This window comes from Hermetia illucens, chromosome 2 (assembly GCF_905115235.1).
Source record: "Hermetia illucens chromosome 2, iHerIll2.2.curated.20191125, whole genome shotgun sequence".
NCBI lineage: Eukaryota > Metazoa > Arthropoda > Insecta > Diptera > Stratiomyidae > Hermetia > Hermetia illucens.
The window spans coordinates 116,984,767-117,010,759 of NC_051850.1; the positions used below are offsets into that span (position 1 = coordinate 116,984,767).

At 43.2% G+C, this 25,993-nt stretch overlaps 1 protein-coding gene across 2 annotated transcripts in view; it reads left to right on the top strand.

The window, feature by feature from the left end:
* The window catches only part of LOC119650204 (hemicentin-1-like), a 135,503-nt gene that overhangs the window by 64,660 nt on the left and 44,850 nt on the right, over positions 1-25,993 (top strand). For both annotated transcript variants that reach the window (XM_038052770.1, XM_038052771.1), the window contains exons 12-24: positions 5,316-5,481; positions 5,538-5,653; positions 5,790-5,950; positions 9,271-9,421; positions 9,482-9,697; positions 9,749-10,045; positions 10,111-10,282; positions 10,356-10,467; positions 10,526-10,674; positions 10,740-10,834; positions 23,157-23,251; positions 23,310-23,487; positions 23,594-23,734. In XM_038052770.1, coding sequence (XP_037908698.1) covers positions 5,316-5,481; positions 5,538-5,653; positions 5,790-5,950; positions 9,271-9,421; positions 9,482-9,697; positions 9,749-10,045; positions 10,111-10,282; positions 10,356-10,467; positions 10,526-10,674; positions 10,740-10,834; positions 23,157-23,251; positions 23,310-23,487; positions 23,594-23,734 — 2,049 coding nt within the window. The remainder of the gene's footprint in view (positions 1-5,315; positions 5,482-5,537; positions 5,654-5,789; positions 5,951-9,270; positions 9,422-9,481; positions 9,698-9,748; positions 10,046-10,110; positions 10,283-10,355; positions 10,468-10,525; positions 10,675-10,739; positions 10,835-23,156; positions 23,252-23,309; positions 23,488-23,593; positions 23,735-25,993) is intronic.

Genomic DNA, 25,993 nt, shown 5'->3' on the forward strand with positions numbered 1-25,993 from the left:
TTTCCCCGTCTCTGGAGAGAGGCCCTTATCATTCCTATCCTCAAGAGCGGAGACCCTTCCCTTGCTGTGAACTACCACCCCATTTCCCTTCTCTCCTCTTGCTCCAAAATCCTAGAAAGATACGTCAACGACTGGTTGACCGCGCACTTCGGTCACCTCATTGTCAAAGAGCAGCATGGTTTCGTGAAACATAGATCAACGGCTTCAAATCTTCTGGTGTTTACCAACTTTGTTGCTAAACGCTTGAATTCACGACAGGAGGTACATGCTGTTTATACTGATTTCTCCAAAGCCTTTGACACCGTTGACCATAACATTCTCCTCTCTAAACTTTCTTCGCTAGACTTCCCTCCCTCAGTCATCTCCTGGCTTTCCTCCTATCTCTCATACCGTTCATGCAAAGTTTCTTTTCATGGTCACTCATCTCGTTCCTTCTCTCCTTCCTCTGGTGTTCCCCAAGGCTCTATACTTGGCCCGCTACTCTTCCTGTTTTTTATCAATGACCTCGCGTCCATCCTCACCTGTCCGTATTTGCTTTACGCAGACGACCTTAAATTATTTGCCTCTGTTTCCTCTCCATTGGACTGTGCTCTCTTACAATCCAACCTTGATAATTTAGCCCGTTGGTGTTCGGTCAACAAGCTAACACTGAATGTCAACAAATGCCACTGGATGCGCTATTCCCTGAAACCCTCCCCATCATCCTTTTCCTATTCTCTCAGTGGTCAACCCCTTTCACTACTGACCTCCTTCAAAGACCTGGGTGTAATATTCGACGATAAACTTCGTTTCATTTCCCACTTCGTTGACATCATCAATAGAGCTTCCAAAATGGCTGGTTTTATCCTACGTTCCTCGTCCGACTTTCCCTCAATCCAGCCCTCCTTAACACTCTTCAATTCCCTTGTCAAAAACATCCTTGAATACTGCTCTGTAGTCTGGTCCCCCTACCGCATCCGTGACGGTCGCGCTCTTGAAGCTGTACAACGCAAATTCACCCGGACCCTCTTTTACAAAAAGAACCTTCCACGGGTTGATTATCCGTCACGACTCCGCACCTTCAATCTCCCCTGCCTACAGCAACGCCGTATTTTCCTTGATATGTGTACTCTTTTCAAACTCTGCAATGGTCTGATGGACTGCTCCGTCAACTCGGATATTACTCTCCGTATCGCCTCGTCTCATGACACACGTAATGCGGACATTTTTGATGTGCCCTTCGCCGAGCTCGAGATTTACTTTCACTCTCCGATCCCGAGGTTTTGCCGGTCGTACAATGCCCTACAGCTTGGTTCATTTGACTCTATGTCCCTCTCTAGCTTTAAGCGCAAAATATGTCATTTACTTGCTCCTCCCTGTGAGGACAATATGTAATAAGAAATTTGCTTTCTGTGTATTGTCCTCATTAAATAAATAAATAAATAAATAAAGAAGAATGGGGATGGCGGGTGGGACATCAGGCGCCGTGAAGAAACAGAAACTATATATATTATCCTCTGACTCTAGTCTAGCCTCCTTAAAGAAACATAAAAAGTCATCAACCATGCAAGGACCTCCACTCAAAAAGATTTTTTCAAGGTTAAAAAACTTATTACCCGAAAATGAGCATAGTTATGTGTTCGTTAGTTTCTCTTATCAAGCAAGTGTTATATTTGTGCGTATCTATGCTTCACACCTTGCGAGAAAAACCTTATTACATGTGTGATTGGTTTGCAGACGATTCAGTAGTTTTTCATTTGATAGGTGCCTCCCATGCGCCGGACACCATAGAACATTTAAAGACTTAAAAAGGGGATCAGAAACAAGGGCATATATTTTGCCCACTTGAGAGAGTCTATAATGGTAGCAACCTTCTCCTCATCCAGCCTGATAGCCACTTTGATGGCCTGAAGCACGGCAAAAACTTCTGGTGCCAAAACTGAAGTGACATCCAAGGGAAAACGTGAGACTTGCATCCCATCCGGACTAACCACCGCACAAGCAGAGCCAATGCGTATGAACGCAACATCAGAAACCAGGACCAGAAAACTCCTTGATTTTAGGCCCTCCACCGCCTTGCCACACGCGGTCACGACCTGTGCTCTGCCACAGTTGCACTTCAAATCATACGACATGATAACCCTTATTGGAGGTTGCGGGAATAACATTGTGTAACTCCCAACGTAATTCCTGTAACCTTCCAACCCTGTCAAACAAGCTGCAAAACGACTTATAGATCGAGAAGAGACCATTTTGAGCATCCGGGTTCTGAACCACCATATGATAGGTTTGATTTCTTTCCTTTGATTTGAAAAGTTCTTTGGCTGCCAGAAAGGGCCTTCAGAAAGGGAGAGGCGGGGGCCAAAACAAAAATCAGGTGCAATGGGGTGGTTCTGGTTAACCCCAAGCATCTTCTCAGGATATAAACAGAAATTGAGTCGAAGCTTGTTTTCAAAGTATTTCGGCGGATTCATAGTGGACATAGCGGCATACTCTATAAAGGGTCTTACCACAGATCTATAGAGATTAATGGCCTTGCAGAGTGTGAGACCGCAAGAAAAACCAATTGAAAAATTAATCAGCCTGCTTGCCTGCCTTTAAGGATTTAGGAATAATAGAGTTCATGTGGTCTCCGACCGAACTTGTCCTCGTTATGTCCCTGCCTAAAAAGGTGATGGGTTTGATATGGGCAAGTGTAAGATTATTAATTTTAATGAGCAAGGGTATCACCCTCCTTCTCTTGAAGGATATAGATTGGGATTTGGTTATGTTGATTGATAGGACCAATCTTTGAGATTCATCAACAAACACATTTATCTGCCTTTGCAATCATTTGCAATTGTCGAAAATGAGGAAATCGTACCCATATTGAAAGATTTTAAAGTTATCAGAGCGTTTACTGTACAGCGATGTTGTATAGATATTAAATAACATTGGATATAAAACGCATCCTTGCGGAATACCATTTTCAATTTTAATGCTGTGCAATCCTACTTATAACGTCTATTGGACATTATCCTTGACACCCATAAAATAATTTCACCATAAAAGCGGAAATGTGACATTATGTCAACAAGAGTAGCCAGATGAACCTTCTCATAAGCGTTCTTCACATCCAGCACCACAGCCAATACCTGGTGATCTTTAACTTTTGCTATGGAAATGTGTAAAAGGATATCATTGATGGAAGCAGACAACACCGACCTTAAAGGGGAAGACGATATTAGGAGGTTTTCAAAATTAAATTTTTATTGCACAGATCAATAACTTAACTTTCTGAGAATACGCCGGAAGGCGAAATTCCTTTAGATTTTATGTACCTAGAACCGACGATTATCAGGTACAGGCTCACGCCCTTCAGAGCGAGTTGCTTTACAACTTCACGTAATCTTATAGCACTATGTAAACAGTGTATTCATAGTTCGACGAATCCCAACAGAGCGTCCAAACAGTATAGTTTTCGGTGACGGAAGCGAAAGAGTATTGTGGTGGACTTTGGCGGTTATCCGCCCAGCATGCTGAGCATGCTGAAGGCACCCGCCATTGCGGATGGTATCAACGAGGAAGTTCGACAAGTCATAAATAGCTCGAAAAAGTGGAGGGGCCCAAGTCAGGATCGGGTACAGAATTTCTGATATAAGAAATTTACCAGCATTCACAGTCGGTTGGCACGCAGTATAAATGAGGTCATGAGTCGGCCGGAGAAATTCCCACTCTTCCTCACTGCGTATACGGAGGGGCATCTTCCAGGGGGATTCGTTGAGCCCCATTGGTTTTCTATGGCACTGAACCCCCTCTCAGTGCTACTAAATGATGCTAGAGGGCATGGTTTTGCAATAAAATATGGCCTACGTGCTAAGTGCGAACTGACAGATGACATCAAGCTGTATGCTGGGACTGACGACCATCTTAGAAGTCTGTTGCGAATAATAGACATGTTCAGCCGTGATATTTGGATGGAGTTCGGATTAGACAAGTGTCGAATCCAAGCCATCCGCAAAGGTCATCACGAGCCGCATGCCGAACATAGCATTGGTCGCCTCCACATCGAAGCTATGACCAAGACAGACTTCTACAAGTACCTAGGAATTCTGCAAGGAACCCATGCTCGAGTTGGTGATCTGAAGGATGCTCTGCTGTTCGATTTCCTGCGACGTGTAAAGGTGGTGCTGAAATCGCGTTTCTCGGGGAAGAATAAAATAAGTGCGTTGAATGTATTCGCTATTCCTTCACTGGCTTATGAATTCGGAATATTGCCGTGGACGAATACCGATCTGGGAAACGGCCAGCGGCGGATACGGAAAACTATGTTCAAATTCCGAATGGATTATCCAAAGTGTGCCGTGGAGCGGATGAACCTGCCTCGTGACATCGGAGGTAGGGGCGTGGTTGACGTGGCGGCACAATATCATCGCCAAGTCGACTCGCTACGCGCTTATTTTTACAGCAAAGAGCAGGCGAGTCCCTTGCATGCAGCTGTCTGTTAGGCAGACTGTGGACTGACTCCACTTAACTTAAAGGATCAATCTTTCAATCCTCTGAGTGGGGTGAAGTCGGACCAAGAGCGGATCGATGAATGGAAGTCGAAGGCAATGCACGGTAAACACGTGAATTGTCTTTGGCAGCCATTCGTCGATTTGCATTTGTCGAACATATGGCTGTGTGCTGGGGAGCTCTTTGCTGAGACGGAGGGGTCCATGTGTACCATTCAGGACGGCGTGGTCGCCACCCGAGCTTATAAAAAGCTCATCATGAGTGAACGGGTGGAGAACGACCAGTGCAGAATGTGTAGTTCGGCGTTAGAGACGTTGCACCATCTCATAGTACTTAGTTTTGGCATTTGTTGCAAAGGGAAGGAGTGCGGACGTCGAAAGTGATCATTTCTTTCAAGGACCCATTATCAGAAACTACTCAACCCAAAAATCTGAAAAATCAGAAAGCTGCAACTATACGGTGCTTAAGCTGCGAAATACCTTCCATACCGATATCTTTTCAAAAAAAGTTAATAATAGTATATTAAATTCATCCTCAAATCATGAAATCTTACAACAATGTCAGTTATAACATAGAACGTGATCCTACCGCATTATTCCTAATAAAGTTATACTAGGTCAAATATGCCACTTCTGTGCAAATTCAAGACTTTGAATGTCAGTATCATGCGAAAGTGTATATTGCAGATACATTACGTGCTAAGTACTAATTGGACAAGATAAGAAATAGTTTATCCTAGCTCTCTATTCTCTCACAAAATTCGGTCATTCTCTCTCCAATCGGACAAATTAAAAAGGTCACCATCACATTCCACCTAATAGCAACATTGTGTTTATTTTCAGATGGCCTAAAACCGAAAGTTCTAATGGATAAGAATGAGGTTTCTGTAGCTGAAGACGAAGGTGTTGAACTCACTTGCGAAGTAGTTTCCTCAAAGCCGGTTGAAGTTAGTTGGAAATTCAATGACGAACCAATAAAGACCGAAGATCTAAACCGACAAATAACCAGGTATGTTTATGGTAGAGCTACTTATTATGGTATACAGGTATGACATAATCTTTTAGCGTTGGAGATTTGCACATTTTGAAGATCCCCAAGGTACAACTGGAACATGCTGGCAAGTACACTTGCGTAGCCAAAAATTTTAACGCCACAGACAACGGGAATGTTTTCCTCCGAGGTTAGTTAATTCTTGCACAAATGCGAAATGTTACTTATTCATTACCTAAAGCTGCCTAACATCTTTAAAAAATAAATTTATTATTAGCTTTTGTTACAATAGCATCTTCTAACGATCTCTATTACAATGTTTACAGTGAAAGACTTACCACTGGAGATAAAAATAGCAGAACCTGACATGGAAGTGTTGGAGGATACAAGTTACGAAATCGAATGCATTGTGTCTCCGGCGAAACGGAAACTTAACTTGAAATGGATGTTCGGTGACAAAATACTGCACAATTCAGATGAATTTCAGGTAAGAGGAAATATAGTACTTTATACGAGCACCAAAGATGTTTATCAATAGCGAGTCTATCAAAACCCAGCTGGTTCTTATAATAGGTTCATCTAGGATCTTGAACGGCTCCTTGCAATGCTTTTGTTTAAATACTACAAGTTACTGCCACCAAAGTACTTTTCTTACTGCTTTTGACCTCACCTGCAGATTTGAGGTAATTTTTAAAACGGTTTATACGGTAACAGTGAAACATATTTCCTTATTTTCTGTTATTGCTAGACTAAATTGGACTCTTGATTTTTTAAAAGCAACAACCTAGATTATAGTTACCATACAACAACTCCGGATGTAGGATGATAGTTTTCTAAGACTAGTAGATTATTATTATTCTGTAAAGTTGCGCTGCGGGACTATTGTGCCCCTTTTACTGGTTATAATGTAACTTGTATTAACTATAGTATACCAAACACCTCAAAGAATTTCAACTTGGCATCTGGTATTAAGTATTCTCCCTGGTGTCTGGACCTACTTTGCACAAGTGCCGAATACTGTCCTAGAACGTGTATAGAGGTTTCACCACACTACACTCAGAAAATGCAAACAGTGTCCACAAATACCCTCAGCTTCCCCAAGTGATAGTTTCGTCGGCAGTGACTAGTGAGTATTGCCACTATATCCCCGGGGGTTCTTCTTGTGCTTGGGTTCGTATACCCCATAAGCGCTCTGGGCTGCTATATTCCTGGTAAGTTCATTCAGTACAGTTGTCCAAGCTGTTCCTCTTCATTCTTAAAATTTTATGTGAAACAAATCCTTATTAAAATCTGTACAATGTCTGTCTGTGTCCGGATGGCTCAAATGGTTAGAGCGTTGGGCTGTCGTAGCGGAAGGCCGCGGTTCAAATCTGGTGGCAGAGGGATTTGTTATCGTGACTGGATGTCGGATACCAGTCGATTCAGCTGTGAATGAGTACCTGCGTCAAATCAGTGTAATAATCTCGGACGAGCGCAATACTTACCACATTACCACAGTGTATTGTAGTGTACTTTTACGGTCTTGAATGAAGTGCTCTAACACACTTCAAGACCCTGATCCAATATGGATTGTTGTGCCAACGATTATTATAATTAATGTCTGTCTATCCGTCTGCCGTCCAGCGTTCTCTAACCAGACCTTAAAAGCACTAATTGCTTCGCAAGCATCTCAGCATCTTCTAGATGCATTGCGACTACAACCGACGCAATATCATCGGCATAACCCACCACTGTGGCCTCTGCCGGAACCGGAAGGTTAAGTACATCATTGTACATGATGTTCCACAGTAGTGAGTCAAGTATGGAACCCTATGGGACACCCGCGGAGACAGCTTACTCCTTGGGTTCATAATCGGTGTCACACCAGAGTAGCCATTCTTTCAGGTATCTGTTGACAATAGCTACGAATAAGGTGCCTCTTCGTTAGTCAGCCTCGAGAATGTAGGAACTCTTTTGAACACTTCGATCCCTCACGTGTCATTATACTAAACTATACTCGGCCTTGGCATTGTCAAGCCCAAAAACGCAGGATGGCCGTATCAGCCTCAAATTTTCGTTAGCTAGCGGCGAAAGGAGAGGGGAGAGTTCTCAAATGATGATATAATCTAATGTTCCGTTTCATTACTCATTATTGAAAATATTAGACGTCATGTGGTTGCACCCAGTGAGTTGTCAGTTGGACTTCAACTGACCAACTCCGTGCGAGCAATCAAATCGACCACTTCGCGATCAGCAGTAGATTTAGGGGTTGTCTGCTGGATGTGCGTAACAAGGGAGGTCTCGAAAGGGATCAATATCTGATGGTCGGTTGTTTTCACTTGCGTGCTGCGTCCGCCGCTTCCCGCAGGGTTTGAGAGCTGCGACCCTCTTAGTTCAACATCGACTGCTTGTATGACCCAGCTGTCGCTCGACAGTGGGAAAATGGGTCAGCAGATATACTGAGTATCCCGCCTAAGAATATCGATAAGCATTGAGCCGCCATCAAACGTGCTTTTTTCTTGTGTGCTACCCAGATCGTCGGCTGCATCCCGAAGGGGCGTTATAAGATCTGGCTGACTGCGGAATCGTAGAAGCGGATCCATGAACGGAAGTGGTTGAAGGCTCTACAGACCGCAGCGAGCGATGGCGGGCGGGACGCGTTAGAACTCCGATACTGAGCGACATGAGAGAATTTGTTATTAGCTATGATTTGAGAACTGTACCCTGCATCATAAAAGAGCTTGCATGCGGTCGCAAATGGTTGACGTTGACGGTCGACGACGACGTCGACGGTGTAGAAAGAACGCTACCATCGTTCCTAACCATATCACACCCGGTGAAGTGAAGCATAGGAGAGATCATTTCAGCCATAAATGCACTCAAACGGAGTAAAGTCGGTCGACTTGACGGTTTCCCCGCAGAGCTATTTATCGCTGCCCCAGAAGTTACTGCTGATCTCCTACTTTAACTCGTACAGAAACTTTGGGGATAGAAGACTTTTCAATACGTGGAAAAGGAGGATGATGTTAAAGTTCCCAAAGAAGAGGGTTGAAGAGGGGGGGCTTTGAGTATGACAATCGTAGGCGTATCTGCATGCTGCCTGCCATCGTAAAGAAAATAAATAAAATAATCCTGGAACACGACGAGGTAAAATCTCGCAGCAGTTTGAGACCCAAAGGGGAGTCGGCCAGAGATGTATCCTGTCACCGATATTATTTCTTCCTGTTATCGGTAACGTTCTTCATGCTGCCTTGTTTGGAGGATGTGGAGAAATTCAATGGACAATCAAATCTTTCCACAAACAAATCGACTACGCTGATGAAATCTGTTGGCTCTCTCACCGGGTAATGGAGCTTTGCCAAATGGCTCTGGATTTGTAAAGAGAGGCAAGTAGAGTTGGACTTAAGATAAACACCAACAAAACCAAAGTTTTCAATCTGGCGGGTCAATGCACTCTCCCAGTCTGCAGTCATGAGTAGAGCATCGAAGGCGTCGATCAATTTGTATGTTTAGAAGCCGTGGTTTCTGCAGTTGAACCGAACTCGATGTTGCCCGATGCGTTAACAGTGCTAGACACACTTTCATTACCCTGCCTAAAATCTGGATAGGCGGTTATCTTTGCTTTGACCGACGCACAAGATTCGTGCTCACTGTGTTTGGAAGACGAAAGGAGCAGCTAATGAAGAAACAGAACCGCGAATTAACTACAATCCCGATTTTCTGATTTACCCTTAATTCTCTCACACGTTTCCCCTTTGTTTGTACCTGCTCCTTCCAAGAAGGAAGGAAGACTTCCAATCTACAATTTCTGATCCTTTCGTCTTCAAGATTGCAGGGCACAGCCTTCTCATAAAACGGATTCGCAGGACTTATACTGGCCACTTTACATGTACGGGTGAGTTTTATGGAAAGACGAAAAGCTCAACTGGATATGTGAATGTCTTGTTCAAACCTGAGATTATTGGACCAGTTAAAGAAAGTAAAAAATTATGTTAAATTTAAAACAAGCAGTTTCCGTTCAAATAGTATTTCTTTAAAGCACATATCGTCGAATTCGGAACAAAAGTCAACTTGAATTGCACTGCGATTGGCAATCCGGAACCGAAAATTTCCTGGTTTCGAGAAGATGCATCAGATGGTAACGAAACTATTGAAAAATTCAATTCTAGTCATTACGGGAATCATATCTGCAAAGCCTTGAACGGAGTTGGTGATCCTGCAATAAAAGTCGTTTTTCTTGATAGCAAAGCTGCAAGTAAGTTTCGCTAATGTTTGCAATCGCTTTTATCACGACACTTTATTTCAGAGAAACCCCAATTAATCCATTCCGAATACTATCATGAAGTCAAAACTGGACAAAATCTTACTCTGAAGTGCGGATGTGAACAATGTGGTCCAATTCTTTACAAATCCTGGTCGCGGGTAGGCGCGGATAATCGCACTGAAATACCAGCTATCGGGGGTGTTTTGCAAAATGATACCAAAAACTTCAACTTTGATCTCAAATTGGTGAATACGAAGCCTTCTGACACCAGCAGATACATGTGCACCATTGCAAACGAATATGGCATCGTGCGCGAGTCGATGAGCGTAGAAGTTCTTGGTATGATATTCCGCACATATCATTAACATTTGCTCCGCCCCCCTAACTTTTTCTATTTCCTTAAGAGGAACCAACAATAATCGAAATACTTCCGCATGGCGCAGAAAGTGTTACTGATGGGTTAGTGAAAGTGAAGCGAGGAAAGGAATTTATGCTAACTTGTAAGGTCCTGGGCAGCCCAACACCGGTGGTACGTTGGCACAAGAATGGAAGGAAACTGCCACCTGTGTCTAGTTAGTTAGTAATCATTTTTTAAAGTGTACCTCAGTTGATCTTGGAACCTCATCATTCTTTTATTTATTTTTTGAAGTATGGAAAATACAATCAAATTCGAACCAGCAAACGAGTACGATGTTGGCAAATACACCTGCATGGCCACCAACAAACTGGGCTCTGCTTCCAAGGACATAATACTCAATGTCGTAAGTTAAAATTCCTCGTATCACTGACTTCTGTCCTATATTGTTTTGCCTATTTCAGATACCGTATAATCTGCCGATGAAGACAGTAATGGTTACCGGTGAAAGACAGACTATCAGTTTGACATGCGAAAGTCGCAATTTAGTTTTCAATGATCAGCCTTTAGACTTAACCGATAGCCGTTTCAACTTCATCGAGAATAATTTGGTGTTAGTAAATTTTTATATTATTTCATAAGTGCGAGTGAAGTTCAACCCTCCGACCTACCTTTCAGTTTCGTTGCCGCATATCAGGACAGTGGGATTTATAAATGCGTTACCTACAATGGAAGTATAGAGACGGAAATTGAAACTGTTCTAATAGTCCAAGGTAAGTTTAAGGAAGTGCTATGCCCTAAAGATGGTTCTGTCAAGGAGGTTAAACGTCAACTCCACATTCACGATGTCGCGCACGTGGAGAGGTATAATGATCACTTCACTACGGATCCTGAACGTATGACATCCAGTAAAGTTCCGCTCCTGAGAGTATGATTGTGCTCTGAGCACTCAGACCTCAGTAATCCATTGTGCTTGACTCCCCCCCCCCCCCCCTTTCTCATTATAGAATGCGCATGTATCATCTTGGAGAATCCTTATTCTGAACACATGCCCAGCTAGTGAATTAAGACCAGTCAGAATACCCACAATATTCCTGCAAGTTTTCTTGCTTTTCGACAGGATAAACTTTGCCGTATGTTTGTTTGGTTCGGACAGCAAAGTGTAGTGTTACGAGAAACTTGTTCCCAGTTTCTGATAGTAACAGCATCTAAGAATCGCGCGGGATGTCGTGTTCTTGGCACCGGTAATACCCAGTCACATAAGTGTTTACAGTGTGACTAGTTTACACCCAAAACTCTTTTGTCTCAACGTAACCCACTACGGAACGTCGTAGCGAACGACGGTCTAATAATAGCAACATATATCCATCCTTTTCATACTTTTTTGTGGTGTTATTCGCATTTACTGGAAGTTTCCGCAGCCTCTATAACGACGAAATTTGTGAGGGATAGCACGGCTAGTTGTGAATAAATTTCGCGCCCGAAAAGTTTATGGTGAAAAAAGAAGACGTGCAGACCCTGCCTCAGATGGAGCGATGGAGTAGGCCACGACGCCAAACAGCTTTTAGAGATATCGAATTGGTGGACCTCGTCGCGAAACCGGGATGTCTGGAGTCCCTCACTAAGGCAGGAATTGACTGGATACCGGTTACTGCGTCATTGATGGTGATCAAAGTCCATGCCTCAGGCACCAACCGTTCCGATTTCTCAACTAACAACTAGCACAGCCAAATCATCCGCATAAGCTTGAGCGTGTATTGGCAGATTCTTGCAGCGCGTGAGTCGATTAACATACTCTACTGAAATGGCAATAATACACCTCCTTGAGGACAACCTTTCGTCGCTTCCGTTGTTAGGTGGTGATCAAGAAAATAACCTCTGCATTAGCATAGCATAGATTGGTGGCGGCGGGTGGGAGCAACTTGCATGACGGACGCAAGCAATGTCATGACATCGAAAAGCAATTTTTGACAGCGATAATTGTGTCAAGTAAAGTTCGAAACAGGGGCTGCACATGGGAACATGTTCGTTTTACCGATATGAGAAGCAAGCAGTACTTCTGTTTGCTTACAGCATGTTTTGGGACCGGCGAGCTCTAACTGATGGCCACATTCCACACAACAAGCCTGACGTACTGTTAGTTGCCGAGACTGCTCGCTCTGTGTATATTATTGATGTTGCTATCCCCCCTAAATGTTGTTTTGAACGGTTGGGAAATCAAAGAAATTTGGCGTCTCGAGCGGGTTGTTGTAGTTTCCATAATATTCTAAGCTGCAGGTATTGTACCTAAATCCCGCACGGCTTCCCTTAATGTCCTGGGACTTTCACACAGTCTGGTTCAAACTATGTAGAATATACCATTCTGCATACGTGCTTGATGTTGCGGGGAGTTCTAAACGAATTCTCACGTTAAACTACCACCGGCAACCACTACCAGCGCCCACGTTTAATTTAAGTAGGTAGGGTCGTCCGAGCCTAAATGCTTGGCACTTAGTGCTAGTATTAGGTAAAATCCGCCATCTGCGGAGATTGTGACGACTCGGAAACAATAATAATATATAATGAAATGTTTTAATGTAATTAGTATAATTTTTAGTATAATTAGTGACCCCGATAGTTTTTAAGAAACTTCAGAGTGTTGTTCAGAAGTGTTTGTAGCAACAAAGCAAGAATCATTCAAATTGGAAACAAGCCGGCGGAAAACAGAATTCTCGGATGGATGGCTCTTGCCGTGAAGTGGAGAGAAGTACAAGTGAATTTCCGCGACTGCTGCATTTCCTGAGTATTCTCCAAACTTCCAAGGCTAACCACCATCTGCCAAAATGCATCCCTATTGCATCACAAGATTCAGCATCCACAACAACCTTCACCTTAACAGCCACCACATTATCAGCCACGTTCACAAATGAAACAATAGCTCCCATATCATCCGCAGCAAACACCGGTATCGATAGGAAATTTAGTACGGCCACCGTTGACAATGCTAGCAAATGGTTTCCCTTCGTCAATACCCAAAATTGCCCGGGGAATATAAAGAACTTGAGGGATAAACACGAGTGTCGCAGCCGTACTTCTACCAAACCTCCACCCAAATTGAGTTCCAAAGCAACCTTAGACTTCTGCTTCACCTCTGCAAAGCTACAGGAAGAAGAGAAACCTAAAGAGGAACGCAAACGAGTGGCTGAAGAAAAGTGAATGGCTGTTACGTAAAGTCGAAACCGCTGAAAAAAAAGTAAGGAATGTACCAGCCCCTGCAATTTTTCGCCAAATAAATCTGACTTGTCGAGAGTTCTGGCGACTGCTACTACCACCCTTTCAACCGGCGCAAATACCTGGTTTCCGTTCTCTCCGCATCTCGGCGTCATAATTTAATATTTGCAGTCATTAAAACTTGCGGCAGCAAATTCTTCGTCAATAGACACGTATGGCTGCGCACAGGCAGGCTTGAGTTTAGAACTTCGACGTTTTCTTGGCGCTTTCTTATTGGGCACATCAGCATATCCATCTTAGGTGCGGATTTCCTGTGCCACTGTGGATTGCAAATGAATATACATAACAGGTCCCTCATTGACCCCTCAACTTCGATTAGGTCATCAAGAAAAATCTCATCCTGCTCACCCAGCACTCTATTCGCGCACGTATTCGCGCACTTCTTCAAAAATATCGGAACCTCACTACCAACCGTAGTCTCTCTGAGCCTGTTAAGCATGATGTCCAGCACCACATAGCCCCTACTGCTTCCCATTTTTGTTTAAGGAGTATCCCTGTCCCTGAAAGCATTACCAGCTCGGGGTTGCGCGGAAGGACTTCGAAGAACTTCTTGAGCAGGATATTTGCAAACGTCCAGACGGTTGTTGGTCTTCGCCACTTCACATGGTCCCTAAATCCAATGGTGAATGCAGACCTTATGGGGACTACCGACATCTAAATGTTCAGACGATACCAGACCGATACTCCATCACACTCATCCAAGATTTTGTGCAGTCTATCGCAAACTACCGTATTTTCTCGACTTTGGACTTAATCAAGGCATACCATCAGATCCCTGTAGCTCCCGAAAACATTCCAAAAACGGCAATATGCGCACCTTTCGGACTCTTAGACTTCACTAAGATGACTTTTGGACTGTGCAACGCGCGCAAACCTTTCAGAGATTCATCCACTCTCTGCTGCGAAATCTCAACTACTGTTTCGTCCGAGCATTTAGAGCACTTCGAGAGCATTTTTCAACGTCTCCTTCAGGCCGGTCTAGTATTTAACGTTGAAAAGTGCGAATCTCTACAATAGCAGGTGAAATTCCTCGGCCACCTGATTATCCCTGAAAGCATCCAACCGGACCCAGTCAAGGTGCAAGTGATTTCAAGCTTCCCGCTTCCGAATACTGTTAAGGATCTAAGAAGATTCTTGGGCATGCTAAACTTCTATCGTCATTTCTCGCCCAAGAAATAAATAAATAAAATGTTTTAATACAATTAGATAATTTTTACTATAGATTCACTTAATTAAAGTTTCATCAACACCATCCTCCTTCGTGGTTTCACAAAGTTTTTGGAAACGCGCACAGTTAAATGCTCCTTCAATTTTCAAGAACACTCCCATCGCATACTCGCCTTTCAGAGTTGCGATCTCTGCCTCTTTTATTGGTCGAAGGGTTGTATAGGTCCCAGGGTGAAACGTGGATTGGTACCCACGATGAATCATAAAACCTGGGAAACGCCTGCTGAACAAACACCAACAGTTCTACTACCGAACCCCAACTCCACCTCCACGTGGTGACCGCTGGGAGCTCTTTCTTAACGAAAAGCTGCAGACGGAGAAGGATAAAGACGAGTCTCCTGCGCTTGAAAACGGGATAAATTGTACCAACTGGTCCTCCAGGTTGGGGGTTGGGTAGGACTGACAACCCTACATGGAAAACAACTTGTTATGAAGTCACAGAAGGAGCCTCGGACAAGATGGCCTTTACAATGACGAACCCGGTAACGACAATAGAATAACGGTTTGCGCATTTTCTCATGGAACTTGGGCTCCCTGTACAGAGATGGAGCTGCCAAGCAGCTAGCCGATACCCTGTCTCAATATAGGGCTGATGTGACAGCGTTACAGAAGATGCGTTCGACGGGAACAGGATTCCTGGAAAAGAGTCACTACACCATATATTATAGTGGCCATCGAGTAAACCATGTATTCGGAGTAGGTTTCTTAGTCAGCCAAAAAATGAAAACTGCTGTTATCGGCTTTGAAAACATAAGCGAAAGGGTATGCATTCTGCGCTTGAGAGGCAAATTTAGAAACATAAACCTCATTAACGTTCACGCCCCTGCAAAGGAGACTGCAGAGTCGGAGAAGAATATCCTCTACGAGGCAGTTGAGCGGACTCTCGAAGTCTATCCCAAGAATGATACCGAAATCATACTTGGATTTTAACAGTCAAGTAGGGACGGAGCCCGTAATCAGGCGATACGTTGGCTCCCATGGCTTACATAAGGATACCAATGATAACGGACTGCGGCTTATTCAATTAGCAGTGTCACACGAGATGGTTGTTGAAAGTACTTGGCTTACGCGGAAAGTGGTCCACAAACAAACGTGGGCCTCTCCAGACGGGACCACTTTCAACCAAATTGAAAACGTGTTGATCGAACGCCGCCACCTCTCAGCCTGGATGAATGTCCGAACGTATAGCGGGCCAATATAGACTCGGATCACTATCTCGTTGGCATGGTTCTCCGAGCTCAAATAACAACACTACCTAAAATCCGCTGTGACAGTCAGGCGAGCGTTAACACTGCAACCATCCATAACACAGCCCTCCACAACACCAATAAGAGAGAAATAGAAACCGCAATAACCGCAGTCAACAGAGATCCTTGAGATGAATCATCAACAAATGATTTTCACAACCACCTGACGAACGTTATCATAAATACGGCCACAAACATACTTAGCCCCAACCGCAAAAAGAGTCGGAACAGCTGGTTTGACGATGAATGTAAGCCAGCAACGGAAAGGGAGAGTGCCGCATACCGAGTAATGTTGCATTCTCGAAGAACGCGGGCACGCGCAGAGATTTATCACGAACTCCGGCGAGCGGAGAAGCAACTTCACAGACGGAAAAAGGAAGCCTGGGAGAACCAACAGACCTGTCAACTCGAAAAAAACAGGGAGCAACCGCCCCAGGCGCGTCAATTTTACCAACAAGTCACCAGGATGAAGCCTTATGCACTTCGATGCTCACCCTGCCGAGAAAAAGAAGGAAATCTGATTTCCGACAGAATGGGCATATTGGAGCGATGGGTTGAGTACTTTGAAGAACTGCTGCAAACCAACCAGTTCATCAACTGATGCTCAAGGTGTAGGACAGCGAAACAATGCCTAACGACTGACAATGAGGCATTATCTGTCCCATAAATAGAAGGGGAATATCATGTAGTGTAGCAAATATAGAGGTATCACGTTGCTGAGTACCATCTATAAGATATCCTCCGCTATCATGCTAGGCCGGATAGCCCTATGCACCCGGAGCATCATTAGGCTATACCAAAAGGGCTTCACTCCAGGTAAATCAGCAACAGATCAGATTTTCTCTCTGCGGCAAGCGATGGAAAAACTGTTGGAGTATGGCCATTAGTTGCACAATCTTTTCATTGACTTTAAAGCCCCCTATAGCCAGGGTAAAGCTGAATGCGGCCATGAGAGAATTCGGTATCCCGACGAAATTAATAAGACTGACTAGGCTGACCCTGACCAATGTGCGAGGTCAGATAAAAGCAGCAGGATCACTCTCAAGACCATTCAACATCAACAACGGTCTACGACAAGGGGATGCCCTTAATGCGTCCTCTTCAAGCTGACCCTCGAGAAAGTGATTCGTAATGCGGATGTAAATGCAAGAGGCACCATCCTCTTTAAGTCCACCCAACTACTGGCCTACGCTGACGATATCGACATCATGGTAAAAACAACCCGAGGTGTACAAACTGCCTTTATCCATTGAAATAATAAAACTTGTTGTTTCTTTTTCGTTGGTGTGGGTATTTATTCTTGCAAATACCGATATTTCGGGAACCACTTGTTCCCTTCATCAGTGCAAACTTGTTTGTAAATACCCACACCAACGAAAAAGAAACAACAAGTTTTATTATTTCAATTAATTAATCGTTGGAAACACCGCATAATTTCACTCTGATGCCTTTATCCAGATCGAGCAGGCGACGCAAGATCTTGGGCTGCGCATCAATGAAGCAAGACAAAATGTATATTGGCAAAGTCTATAAGGCAATATCTATAGTAGAAAAAGAAGACGAGGCAGACCCTGCCTGAGATGGAGCGATGGCGTAAGTCAGGACGCCAGACAGCTTTTAGGGATATCGAATTGGTGGACCTCGTTGCAAAACCCGGATGTCTGGAGTTCCTTATTAAGGCGGGCCTAGATCGGATACCGGTTGTCGGGCCGTTGATGATGATGATTCATTCAAAGGTACGAGTTAAAATTGCAATGGGAATCGTGCCGGAAGAGTTTACTTTCTATTATCTAAATATGACTAATGGAGAAATTTAAAGCAATACTATTTAAGCAATAAGATGGCATCTTTTGTTTAGACAGTTTTTGCCTAACCAAATTGATTATTTATTATTATAGATTTTTTTAATACTTTACTAGAGAAACAGAATATGGGATGTAGTGTGAAATTATTTAAACAAGTTTGTATATCGAAAGCTGGGCGCTTCGAGTAAAAGACTTTGTGTTCCTATTATGTGAGGAACTCCCTATGCATGGTTTTCTATTCGTGGATAGCTATAAATGCAAAATATTCTTTCATTAATTGCCAAACAGCGGATATACATATGCACATACATATCAAAGGAATAAATATTGTGCTAATCTTAAATAAATAAATGTTGCCCATCCAAGTTGACCTAACGCATCTTCACGACCTTCCATTTCACCCCATATACAATCGGATGCATATATGTAATTAAAGTACACACAGGATTATCTTATTGGACACTACCCGCCCGCCCCCGGCACTACCTGCAATCCTAGAGGAGAGACGCTGTTTGATTTAATCACTTCAGCTGGTCTGATGACCGTGAACATAGGGTACGCCCCTACGTTCGTGGGGCCAAAAAGAAATGAAATAATTGACCTGACAATCTGCACTTCAAAGTTGTTAGAGCTGATTAGAAACTGCAACTACATGAAATCTCACTCTCAGATCACCGTTACTTAAAATTTAGTTTGACTATTGCAGGCAAACGATCTGTAATACAAAGACGGAATCCTTGGAAAACGAATTGGACGAAGTTCAATGAACTTCTTGGCGACAAAGTTGAACTCCCTAGGCGACTAAGGACTCCTTTGACGATAGAAAATCAATTGAAAACCCTGAATAGCACACTTTTAGAGTTCTTTGAAGAGGCTTTTCCTATTTCCCGAAGCAAACGTGGTAAAACGGTTCCATGGTCGAACCGAAAACTGCAGAGGCTCAGAAAATTAACCAGACGACTTCTAAATTGTGCAATAAAGATGAAGACTGGCTAAACTTCCGGAACTCACAGCATGAATATGAGAGGCTTGTAAAAGATTCGAAACGAGACTCTTTTAGAGCGTACTATGAGGAACTGGAAGGTGAAAGAGAGACTTCCAGGCTGTGCAGAGTTCTCAATAAGGATGAGTCGGCCAAGTTGGACTCTCTTAGAAAACCGGATGGTACTTGCACGAACTCCAGACTTGAGTATATACAGACCCTATTGGAAGTACACCACCAGGGAGAACAGGTCTCAGAAATGGAAAGAAGTGGATTGGCGGTTTCTTCAAACCCTTCAACACGAAAGTGTTACCAGGGGAACTGCGGACACTGCGAGAGCGCTTCTTACCAATGAAAAGGCGGAAGCTGCTAAACTATCATTTGAACACTTCAAAGCACCTGGTATAGATGGCGTCTACCCAGCGATGCTAAAGGAGGGTATAGCGCACTTAGAGCAACTTCTAAGAAATATTTATCGAGAATATCTTGCTCTGGGCTACGTGCTTTCCTCTTGGTTGAAGGTGAAGGTAATCTTCATACCAAAACCTGGGAAAGATGACTATCCAAATTCAAAGACCAGGCAAATCAACTTAACATCATTTTCGTTGAAATTTCTGAAGAGACTGGTTGAACGTCACATTCGCGAGAAGACGCTAAAGTCGCACCCGAAAATAGAGGATGCAACTCTGGAGGATGGGTGTGTCGAGCAGCATTTAGGCCCGACACACCAAACTTTTCTTGCCAGACCCGAACATGTGCACTGCACAGTTTATCCTGTCGAAAAGTAGGAGACTTTGCAGGAATATTGTGGGCATTCTGACAGGTCACTAGCTGCGCATATGTCCAGAATAGGAATTATTCAAGATGATACCTGTCCCTCCTGTAATGATGAAGCCGAACCCAAGGAGCATTTCCTAAGTGAATGCCCCGTCTATGGACGCACCAGGCATCAGATGCCGATGTTCTCCAGTTGCGACGGAAATCCTCTGATACCTTAACGAATCCGGAATATTCCGTTAGATGGGGGTGGTGAGTACAATGTGCCAACATGGCCTGAGTGCTCAGAAGCCTAGCCACCCTATTCGTGGACATTGAAGGGGCTTCTGACTGTGCGCCCTTCCAAAAACTCTGCGATGCCGCCAGAGAACATGGGGTTGACAAAATTCTAATAAAGTGGATATACGCTATACTAATGCAGAGATTGCTGTGTGCTGAAGTGGGTGTTGATCGCTACCTAACAACGGAAGCGACGAAATACTGCCCTCAAGGAGGTGTGCTATTGCCATTTCTGTCAAATATGTTGATCGACTCACTACTATTTAAACTGTAAAATATGCCAGTACACCCTCAAGCTTATGCAGATGACGTGACTGTGCTAGCTGTTGATGTTGCAATACGCAACGCGCCGTTAATTTGATTGACAGTTGGTGTATCAGGCATGGACTTTCGGTAAATCCAAACAAAACCACAATGGTATTATTTACAAAAAGGAGGAAACTGAATGGTTTTTGTTTGCCAGAGATGAGGGATTCAACCCTTAAACTCTCCGAAGAAGTGAAATATCTAAGAGTTATTAGATAAAAAGCTTCTTTGGAACAAACATGTAGAGATAAAGAAGAAACGAGCTTTCACAACTTATGAACTGTGTAGGCGGACCTTTGCTTCGACAAGGGGACTAAGGCCTCAGGTAGTAATGTGAATATAATTACTATCAGTAGGCCGATGTTTGCTTATGCAACCGTAGTGTGGTGGGTTAAGGTGAGACAAAAGAGTTTTCGCTGTAAATTTGCCGCACTGCAAAGAACTATGTGTCTGGGAATCGCCGGTGCCATTAGTACCACATCCGGCGCAGCTCTGAATGCATTACTCAACTTGCATCCCTTGGATTTTTTTTTATTTAGAGCACTGCAATGAGAGCAGCTCATAGACTGATTCGATTAGATCTATGGAAAAACAATAGGCGGGAGGGGGGCACAGACCATTGGAAGAGGTTTTGGGACAACTGAATCTAGTTTTCGCAATGTTTCGGATTCTCAGACTCCTATACATCTGTTTAGTAAAAGATATGATGTTATCTTGAAACGAAGAGAAAACTAGGACGAACCAGAAGAATGCGTGTCAGGATGTACTGACGTCTTCTACACCGATAGCTCAAAAACAGAAAATGGTTCTGGAGCAGGATTCTACCTCTCGAATAAGAACGAGAAGTGGGCTTTTCCTTTGGGACAATACACAACGGTCTTTCAGGCTGAAGTATATGCGATACTAAGAGCGGCAACTTGGGTGATTGGCGAGCGGTTGAAGGGCAGGCACATCTCAATCTGTAACGATAGTCAAGCTGCACGGAGGGCGTTGAGTAGTACTTTGTTCAAAAATCGTTCAGGAATGTAGAAACCGATTGAACTCTGTTTCTAGAAACAACAGGGTTGATTTACTCTGGGTACTTGGTCATTGTGGTGCAGATGGAAATAAAAATCTCGGATGCCATAGCAAAAGAGGCTTCAACTTTCCCCATGCCCGGACCGGAACCAGCAATTGGGGTGTCAGTAGCATTGGGTGATGCTGCTATCAAAAACTGGGAAGAAGCTTCCCATAATAACAGGTGGCGAAGCCTTAATGCTGCTAGACAGACCAAACTTTTCCTGTCAGAAGCAAACAAACATACTGGAAAGTTTATCCTGTCGAAAAGCAGGAAGACTTGCAGAAGTATTGTGGACATTTTGACTGACCATAATTCACTAGCTGGGCATATGTTCAGAATAGGAACTATCAAAGATGATGCGTGTTCATCCTGCAATGAGGAAGCAGAATCCACGGAACATCTATGTGAGTGCCTCGCCTATGAACGCATCAGACATCAGATTTTTGGTACTGATGTGCTCCAACTGCAGCGGGTAGCATTACATCCACTAACGGAAATCTTCCAATACATGAAAGAATCCGGGACATTCAATTAGACGGGAGAATTGAGTACAATGAACCACTAAGGTCTGAGTGCTCAGCGGCTTTGGCTCTCTCCCAGCTCAAACACGCCGACACACATTTGCAAATTTAATTAGCACATGCATATACATATACATGTCTGCTTCGATACTGATACACAAATTACTTAAAAAAAACTAAAATGTCCCCATGGACCCCGCCATTCATATAACTTCACTTAATACCTATGGTGATGACGTCATGCACCTCTTAGAGTGCAATAAAATTACTTGAAATGCACAAGTTTCAACGCTACTAATTTTGTTATCAATAGTTGGATTCCATTCAAACTTTCCAAAGTTATGCTTTATATTACCCCTTATCCTTCCTTGTCCTTCGATGATGAAATTACTAGGGGTTTTCGGGTAAATTTCTAAAATCTAGTAATATAATATGTAAGTTCCAAGAACGAGACCGGTTTCACTTTTTGGGATACACATTTTGAGTCCTCACTCCCCTATGTTTCACCCAATTGCAGAAATAACACCAGTTTCGAAAAGTACTAATTTTTGTTTGATACCCCACATAACCATCTTCTGTGAAAAAAAAATTACACTCCCTTCTCGCATGTATGGTGAGCCCCCATCCAAACTTAACACAAAATGACGCCACTTCCCATATATAAAGGGGTTCACAGACAGGACCTTCTCACCGAATTTCGTAAGAGTTGGTTCAGCCCGTTCCGAGTAAAACCTTAAAAAAGCCTGGAAAGGTAGATACACCCAAATTAGAACTTCCTGAAATCAACTCCTTACGTAAAGAAGAAAAACTGTAAGTGCAGGCTGTTTTTTTTAAATAACACCGCAAGAAGCCCAGGCGAAATCAGTTTTGGAGCGGCGAGTGTTACGGCTTTGGCACCACTTCCAGCGTCTGGAAAAGCGACTCATGGTTTCATTTCTCCAAAAATTAATTCCCTTATGTGTAATGAAACGTGGAAGGTGAGCCTATCTATTTTATCGATGAGAAAATGGGCGTAGACTACATTTGTCAATGCGTCAATTTTGTTGTTCAAAGAAAAATACCAATATTGGAGCTGTCAGCCTATAATCCGGATCTGAATCCCACGGAAGATCTATATTTATGAAAATAAAACGCAAAACGGAACTGAGGCTGAGTATCAAAGAGGTATAGGATCAAATAGGTCTTAATTTGCCCCAAACTTTGGTGAAATCCATGTCCAACCGAATTTTTGAAGCTTTCCTAAAAATTTAAAGCCTTTGTCTTAACAGATTTCTATAAGTGCGTTTAAACGAATATGTGGCCCAATATGATGCAAAAATTTTGAAAATTGTTATAAAAAATATAGAAATATTTGTTTTCCGTTCAAACCCTAAGAATAGAAAAGGAAAATGACTAAATTTGAAGGAAAAATTAACTAAGCCTTATTGTCTTATAGTAGTTAAAAGTTGCACTAAAAAATGTAGTTTTTTAGCGTAAGTGTCAGTGTAGAATAGAAAATATGAAGAGTGAGTACCGGGTCTTAATTGATAGGCACATGCACCGCTTCTCATTATAAACATTATTGCACCCCCTCCATTATAAAAACATATTGACCCACTTTAAAATTATTTTATCAAATTAGCTGCTCCCCTGATTTTCCCAACTGAAGACGATCACATTCGTATTCGTAAAAGCGGAGAAGGAATTCTAAAGTGTGGAAGTCGCGGAAATCCTCAGGTAGAAATATTATATTTCGAAACTATGCTACCATTGTTCATTGGATTAAAATTTTTAGCCTAAATTAGATTGGACTGTGAACCGTGAAAGGATAAAGAATTCAGACAATTTCGAGCTCTTGAAGGGTGGCGACTTACTAATCAAGAATGCACAAGATAAAAACAGCGGGTACTACATCTGCCGTGCTTCCAACAAAGTGGGACATGCTGAACGAGGAGTTACTGTGACTGTAACAGGTAAGATGGTTGGTTGGTTTCGGTATCTCATGTTATTTAGAAGCAACTCCTTCATATTTTCTCTTTGGCAAAAGCTTATTAATAACTAATTAATTTACTTCGCTAGAACCACCAAAAATTATCTCCGAATTCATCACAAACATTCACGTAAGGCCAGGAGACAGGGATTCGCCAACAGCCTGTATTGCAAATGGGAAACCTGAACCGGTGGTCACTTGGTATAGAGATGGCAGAATTCATGTATCAGGTTCGTAAAATCACTCGAGCTACTTTTTAAATTTTGATTTAAAACATTGAAATAGTAGAAATAGAGCAGTAACTTGACAGCATCGTACCAAACGAAACACGCATACCTCCAAATGGGCTTTATTATGAATATGTATATCCCGTAAACCCCCACCCCCCCCCCTCCCCCCCCCCCCCCCTGCAGGTTGAACCTATTGCAGCGTATATTACCAGAGCAATTTGCAGGATTGCTCATATTCATCATCATCAATCGCGCAACAACTGGCATCCGGTCTAGACCTGTACAGGACGAAACATTTTTGGGAGAATTTTTCTCTCGGACACAGCTAAGTGTGCAAATGCGTAATTTTCCTTTCAGAACGTTGGATCCGGCAGCCAACACAGGCAGGTGATTTGTGTATTCTTACATGGAACGTGCGCTCTCAGTAAAAATTGCAGCTACTAAGCAGCTTGCCGATATTCTTGCCTAATATAAGACTGATGTCACAGTGTTAAGATGGATGCGCTCGATAGGGACCGCTTTCCAGCGAAATTATATTAAATTATAACAGTCATCCAGTAAACCATATGCCCGGAGTAGGTTGCCTAGTCAGCCAAGAAATGAATCCTGCTGCTGTCGGCTTCGAAAGCATAAGCTTGGGCGATGCCATTTACGCCTGCTGGGCTAAATTTGAAATATAAGCCGCATTAATGTTCGCACCCCAAAAGAGCGGACTGCAGAATTGAGAAAGGATACGAACCTCAACTTACTAATCTTACTAACGACCAAATTGACTGCATTGTGTGGGCATTATTCCCCAGACATCCCGTACAGGTTGATGTTAACAGCGCGCAAGAGCTGTTTGGTAGAAGATATAAAGTTATCCTGAAACATAGAGAAAGCTTTGCAAACTAGAAAAAAAAACAGTTTTTTGGAGCGGGAATCCACCTCTCCTATAAAAACTTGAACAATATATAATGATCTTCCAGGCTAAAGTGTATGAGATTCTAACGACATCGACCTTTGTGATTGACGAGCAACCGGTAACATCTATCAATCAATGGGAATCTTACGAAACATAGATGAATCCGGAATTTTCCGTTAGGAATCGACTACAATGGACCACTAGGGTCTGATTGCTTAGAGACTTTGCCTATCCTCCACTTCATAAAAACCATCATCATCAACGGCGCAACAACCGGTATCCGATCTAGGCCTGCCTTAATAAGGAACTCTAGACATCCCGGTTTTGCAACGAGGTCCACCAATTCGATATCTCTAAAAGCTGTCTGGCGTCTTGACCTACGCCATCACTCCATCTCGGGCAGGGTCTGCCTCGTCTTCTTTTTCTACCATAGATATTGTCCTTTCGGGCTGGATCATCCTCATCCATACGGATTAAGTGACCCGCCCACTGTAACCTATTGAGCCGGATTTTAACCACAACCTGATGGTCATGGTATCGCTCATAGATTTCGTCGTTGTGTAGACCACAGAATTGGTTATCCTCATGTAGGGCGCCAAAAATTCTTCAGAGGATTCTTCTCTCGAACACGGCCAAGAGTTCGCAATTTTTCTTGCTAAGAACCCAAGTCTCCGAGGAATACATGAGGACTGGCAAGATCATTGTCTTGTACAGTAAGAGCTTCGACCCTATGGTGAGACGTTACGAGCAAAACAGTTTTTGTAAGCTGAAATAGGCTCTGTTAGCTGCCGTGCGCGAATTTCACCGTCGTAACCGGCGGTAACACGGCTGTGATTTTGAATCGTAGATAGGAGAAATGATCAACGATCTCAAAGTTGTAGTCTCGTATCTTTATTTTTCCTGTTTGACAAGTGTGGTTTGATGTTGCTGGTTTGTTGGTTATTGGTGCTGACGTTGCCACCACATATTTTGTCTTGCCTTCGCTGATGCGCAACCCAAGATCTGGCGCCATCTGCTCAATCCGGATAAAGGCAGTTTGTACGTCTCAGGTCGTTCTTCCCATGATGTCGATATCGTCAGCATAGACCAATAATTGGATTAACTTAGAGATGATCGTACCTCTCGCATTTACCTTGGCATCACGGATCACTTCTTCCTGGCTCAGGTTAAAGAAGACACATGATAGGGCATCCCCTTCTCCTAGACCGTCGCTGATGTTAAATGGTCTCGAAAGTGAACCTGCTGCTTTTATCTTGCCTCGCACATTGTCAGAGTCAGCCTAGTCAGTCTTATTAACTTCGTCCGGATACCAAATTCTCTCATGGCCGTGTGTAGTTTCACCCTGGCTATCATAG